The sequence below is a fragment of the Quercus robur genome, chromosome 5 (genome assembly GCF_932294415.1).
Source record: "Quercus robur chromosome 5, dhQueRobu3.1, whole genome shotgun sequence".
In the NCBI taxonomy this organism is placed as follows: Eukaryota; Viridiplantae; Streptophyta; class Magnoliopsida; order Fagales; family Fagaceae; genus Quercus; species Quercus robur.
The window spans coordinates 70,236,760-70,243,195 of NC_065538.1; the positions used below are offsets into that span (position 1 = coordinate 70,236,760).

Genomic DNA, 6,436 nt, shown 5'->3' on the forward strand with positions numbered 1-6,436 from the left:
ATTAGATCCTATAGTTTTAAATTAAACATTGAATTTTAAGACGGTTACAAATTACATATTATAATTGTGATAAATCGGGTAACGGGAGGTTTTGGTACTTTGATGCTAAAATATACTAACATATACCATTTGAGAGACCTTATGCTAATGTTTAACACGTGCATGAGTCAAATTGCACCCGACCAAATTAACAATGAACAAACCAAACTAATAATGGTTCCTTAATAATGTAGGAAGGTTGGAAAAAGGTGAAGTGGGTCAATCAAGGCCGGCACATGCAAATAATAATTGTAGGGTCAGCAATCACAAATAAAGGTAAAAGAATTTTGCTAACAACACAACTTTTAACACAATTTGTTATATGATGAGTTATGATTAATAAAAGTAAGTCAATGAATTAGGTAGAAACACAATCTTATCCATCACAATTCGTTATATAGCGAGAATTCAAGGTAAAACCACACTTTGCAAATAAAATAACAATAATGGGTCCAGACTCTAGACTTTAGATCATAATATTTAATTAAAAATGCCCCACGTGTCGCTCTCTCTTGCATGTGTTTGTTTCTTTAAATAAAGAAGAAGTTCCACGTGTCTACATCCCATTGGGCTAGACGAAGACATATGATGTTTACGATTGGGTCAAGACGTACGACATATGACGTTTTAAATCTTCTTTTATTGTTTTAAGTAAAAAAATGGTCTTCTTAAGGTGTGGTTTGGCATGATAAATATGTACTCATTGTGCTCCTCATACTTGAAGTCTTGTACTCTTTTCTCTTCAAAAAAAAAAAAAGTCTTGTACTCTTTTTTTTTTTTTTTTTTTTTTTTTTTTGGAGAATCAAGTCTTGTACTTGATTTCTCAATTTGAGATCTGAATTCAAAGCTATAGAGCCATGACGGGGGAAAAGGTTTGTCAATTTTGAAACGTTAGATTAAATGAGTAAATTTATTATTTTTTTTATATTTTAAATTTTTTTAAAAAGCGTTAATATAATACTGTACCTTTTTTTTTTTTTTTTTAATATAATACTGTACCTGTTTCCACCTTAAATCTTATTTAAAATTTTCACTTGTTAGACTGGGATCTCACTCAATTGCAGCTAAAGAGAGTATCAGATTAAATTAATAAATTCGCACTTCATTCACACGCGCAATCATTAATTTTTCATGTCAGAACTTGATACTGTTTGTTCTGATTCTTCTGCCGACAAAATCTCCAAGTTTCTCTTTCGGCTCATAATTGCTCTTGGGGGCTTTTTCTATTTTCTATTTTTGCTTAAATATGGATAACATGCTCACAATTTCTCTACTATTATAGAAAACAACAATTATGTGGATCAAGGTCGACCTTCAATGCCATCGCTGCCGCAAGAAGATCAAGGAAGTGCTCTGTAAATTCCCTCGTGAGTCCCTAGCTCTTTTCTTAAGTAAACGATAGTTATCTAATACATACGTTGTTATGTGGCTAAAAAAGAAAACTGAGTTATTATACATATACGTGTTGTGAACAAGAGAAATACAAGACCAGGTGTACGACGAGAAGGGAAACTATGTGGTAATAAAAGTGGTATGTTGCTGTCCTGAAAAGGTAAAGCAAAAGATAATTTGCAAGGGTGGTGATACCATTAAGAGCATCGAGATTAGAGAGATTGAGAAGACGACCAAGCCAGCTGAGAAAGAGAAGCCACCAGAAAAAGAGAAGCCACCTGAGAAGGAGAAGAATCCACCACAAAAGAAAGACCCTGAACCGGTTTCAAAGCTTACTCTTGGACCGGTTTGTGTGCCTGTACGGCCGTGTGGATGTGGGACTTGTTGTCCGAAATGCTGTGGGCGTCGTGGTGGGGGGCCATGCCTTTGTGGTCATGGTACTAAGCGATGGCCTCATGCTAAACCGGTTCCTGTACCTGCAGTGCCGGCTTGCCCGGTTGGGTTTGGGACGTGTTGTACGGAATGCTATGAGGGTCGTGATGGAGGGCCATGCCATTATGGTCATGGTAGGCCACCCCCATGTTATGATGGCTGCTATTATGGAAGGCCCGTTTATGATAGTTATGGTGGCGGGTATAGATGTGAAGAAACTTCCTCTGGATGCACCATCATGTAGTTTTTAGAGTTTGCAAGCACGCATGATGGTAATGGTAATCATGTTCTAGTTGCCTACTTGCAGGAAAATAAATAATGTTCTAGTTGCCTTTGTTATCACATGGTCCGGCTGGTTTTTTTTTTAATTGTCTGTCTGGGTTAAAAGAAGAAGATTAATCAGGATGTGTATATATGGGTTGTTTAATAAATGTGGTTGAGGCCAAATGGATGTTCATTTTAGTGTTACTCTACTTGAGTTGTAATGATTTTTTAAATATTAAAATACTTCTATCAATCATTCCCTATCCAATGTGTAATGCCTACTTTTGATTTCCCTTGTTAATTAATTTTATTGAGTTCTTCCTGTTAAGGGTTATAGATGATTGCTGCAGGGCCCTAGGCATTAGGCAGCCTAGGCACCCCTGCCACAAAAAATGTTAGGAGTAAAAAATAAATTGTGGTTAAGTCTTTGGAAAAAAAAATTCACACTTATATTTATTTAGATAAGATTAGAGTAGAATTTCAATATTTAAAAAAAAAAAATCATATAGAAAAATATTATAAATTTTACTATATAAAATTTACAAATTAATATGACAATTAATGAATATAATTGGTAGACTTCAACAACCTAATAAATGTATATTTGAATTATTTTTTGTAATTGGTAATACATTTTTGTAAGCCTTATATTGTAAAATTTATAGAATCGTTCATTCAAATACTCGTTTATTATTTTCTTAAACTGTCACCAATTAGTCACATTTATTACTATTTCAATTTTTAAGTTATTTATAGTAATATTCGTTATACTTTTATCATTTTCATAAAACCAAAAAAATAAAAATAATTGTCATATTAAAATATAAAAAGTAAGAATAATGGATTTTTTTTAATAAAAAAAATTCATGAAGTAAAATACAAGTTAAATTTTATTTTAAATGATAAAAAAAAAAAAAAAAAAAAAAAAAAAAAAAAAAAAAAAAAAAAAAAAAAGCTATCATCTTAAGCCTCCAAATTTGCTAGGCCAGCCCTAAATGGCTGCATATGCAAATTTCAAAGTATGGTAGTTGGTGCACGTTCTTTGGCCAAAAGATATTAGCCACTAAACATAATAAATTTTATATACATCTCACACAATTGGTTGGATGTCAATCAATCAGTCTCTTTCGTGAAGAAACTTCCTCTGGATGCACCAGCATGTAATTGGGAATTTGAATGCATGCATGATGATGATAATGGTGATCATGTTCTAGTTGCCTACTTGCAAGTAAAAAAAATATGTTCTAGACTCTAATTGCCTATGGCTATATATGGACCGGTTGGATTTGGGACCCTGTTGTTGTACGGAATGTGTTCAAGGTCGTAGTGAGGGGTCATGCCATTGTGGCCAATGTAGGCCACCCCGATGTGACTGTGCAGCTGCCATGGAAGGCCAAATTGTGAAAGTTTTAGTCGCGGGTGTAGAAGGAGTTGTAATGTGAATCAAAATCAATTTGATCACTTCAGTCCTGAACCTTCCCCTTTATGCACCATCATGTAATTGAAATTTGCATGCATGGTGATTGATGATGATCATCATGTTCAAGTTGCCTACTTGCAAGAAAACAAAAAAAAAAAAGTGATCTCTAGTTGCCTATGTCACATGGTCCAGCTGAGTTTTGTATTTTCTTTTGTTGGTTTCTAGGATTTACCCAAAAAAAAGGGGGGGGGGGGGGGGGAGAGAGAGAGAGAGAGAGAGGGGGGCGGCGGTGGGTTTGATTAGTCAATGTCTTTGGGGGACAAAATGGTTGTTCATTTTAATGTTACTTGAGTTGTAATGATTTTTAAAATAATGAAAAGCTCCTATTATTAGTCATTCACCCTCTACTGCCTACTTTTGACTCCTCGTTTTAACTAATTTTAATGAGTTCTTCAATGTTAAGAGTATTTATAGTGAATATGCTAAAAAATTAAGTTTTAGTAACTCAAAAGTTGTATTTTAACAACCCACTTTGTAATACACTCAATATCAAAGGTTGTATTTTTTTCCATTTTATTTGAATATTCTTTTTTTTTTTTTTATTCTTACTCTCTCATCTTTCTCTATTATCTTATTTTCCATCTCTCTCTCTTCTATGCTAGCCACCATCAAGAACCCAACAACCCACAACCCCATTGCTAGCCACCACCACCACTGCGAAAAATAACATAAAACTTCAACCCACAAACAATAACCCAACCACCCACAACCCACTGCTAGCAACCACCAACATTGACGGGAAAAAAAAAACCATAAAACCTCAAACCTCAAACCACAGCTCGATCCCAACCCAAACCCACGGATCATTGAACCCACACCAATGACCCATTACTACCACCAGCACCACTAGCAACAAAATGACTCACCACTGCCACCATCACTGACAAAAGATAAAAGACTAAAGAGAAAGTGTAAGAGTGCTAAGAGAGGTGAGAGTGAAGACTAATGGTCTGTTTGGGAGTTTAAAAAAGGAGGGGGAGTAGAGTAAAGGGAGGGAGAGTAATTTAATTACCTTGTTTGGAAGTTTTTTAAGGAAGGAGGGGGAGGGATTTGGAGGGATTTCAACTACCTCCAACCCTTCATTTTTAATTCTCCAAATTGGAGAGATTTGAAGGGAGAGTAGAGTAGATAAATTATTGACTAAATGAATTCCCTAATTTACCCTTTCTAAAATAACAAAATTACAAATAGATTATATAAATAATCTTTGTTTGTTTCCTGAGAAAATTTGAGGTGAATGAAAAAAAAATTTGAATCTCATTATTTACCTTTGATATTGACTTTGCAAATAAGGCAACCCAACAAGAAAAATTCAAGCTCGTGATGAAATACAAATTCCATTAGAAATTGAAACCCTAACCACAAAATCAAAACAAAAAATAAAAACAAAACAAATTTTTTTTTTTTAAAAAAAGAAGCAAAACGATTCGGATTGAACTTGCAAAACGCCGTTGCAATAGCAAGTGTTGTCGAAATTTTCGAGACCGAAGTAGCACTCACCTTCAGGGAACTGGTCTCCGAGAGCTTACTCGAGCTTCGATCCCACAACACCCATGAGAGCGCGTTGCTCCAATTTTCTGGTCTCCGTTGACGCAGTGAGCGACAACAACAGCGAGTACTCACCGTGCTCCGACACGATGGTGGCTCGCTCCGACGAGTTCTCCTTGGGGTTCGCCACTCGCCGTACTCTGACACTATGGTGGTTCGCTCCGACGGGTTCTCCTTGGGGTTCGCTTTCGTTGGGAAAACCTCTTTTTTTTTTTTTTTTTTTTTTTTTTTTTTTTTTTTTAGGTTAAACTCTTTCTTCTTCAATACAACACATGTATATACAATAAAGAAAATTTTATTTTATTTTTATTATAATTTTTTTTGAGGTAATAAAAATTATTTTATAATAGTTAATAGTAGTTATATATATTTATATATATCTTTCTTTTTGATGGATAGTTTTATACTTTTATCAATGGTATTTGATGGAATGAAAATGTTGATTAAATAATTATTTTATCTAACAAATTAATCATAGACCAATGTTGTAAGTCCATTTTCAAATAAAGGTAAATTTGTCTATTTAAATCATTTCCTCTCATTTCCATCCTAATTTTTAAAACATCCAAACAACAGGGAGAGTTAATTACTCCCTTCCCCCTTACTAATTTTAAAAACATCCAAACAAGGTGGAGGATAACCATTCCACTCTACTCTCCTCTCCACTACTCTTCTCCCCTCTACTCTCCTCATTCTCTAAACTTCCAAACAGGCCATAAGAGAGAGGCTCGACCAAAGAAAAAAAGAGAGAAGTAAGAAGAAAGAAAGAAAAAAGAGAAAATATATAATAATGAAAGAACAAAGAGAAACTAAATAAAATTTGTTTTTTATACAACTTTGTTGCTATAGTAAACTATTAAAGATGATAGTTTAATGTAGCAAGTTGCCAAACTTTTTAGCTTGACAACCATTGATAATGCATGTATTTTGGTCATTGAGTGGTAAAAATAGCTTTTTGGTGGCTTTACCTCCTCCACTGTGACTCTAAGGGTCATAGATGGTTGTAGGGGCTAGCTCTAGGCATTAGGCCACTTAGGTCGCCTAGGGCCCCCTTAGTAGTGGAAGGCCCCAAATGTGAGGGTAAAAAATGATTTCTAAGAAGACCCAAAAAATTTTAGAAGAATCACTTTTTCTTTTCTTTTCTTTTTTTTTTAATAAAAAAGATATATTGGGTCCATTTGGATTGAACTTATTTTTACTGAAACTGGAAACTGAAACTGAAAATATTGTAGCAAAATAATTTTTAAATGTGTGAATAGTGCCGTGGGACCCATTTTTAAT

At 34.3% G+C, this 6,436-nt stretch overlaps 1 protein-coding gene across 1 annotated transcript; it reads left to right on the top strand.

The window, feature by feature from the left end:
- Positions 1-776: 776 nt before the first annotated feature.
- On the top strand, positions 777-2,390 carry LOC126726895 (uncharacterized). The gene is made up of 3 exons (XM_050432308.1): positions 777-911; positions 1,322-1,406; positions 1,518-2,390. The coding sequence occupies exons 1-3, from the start codon at positions 897-899 to the stop codon at positions 2,105-2,107; spliced, it is 690 nt and encodes a 229-aa protein (XP_050288265.1). The 5' UTR covers positions 777-896; the 3' UTR covers positions 2,108-2,390.
- Positions 2,391-6,436: the final 4,046 nt, after the last annotated feature.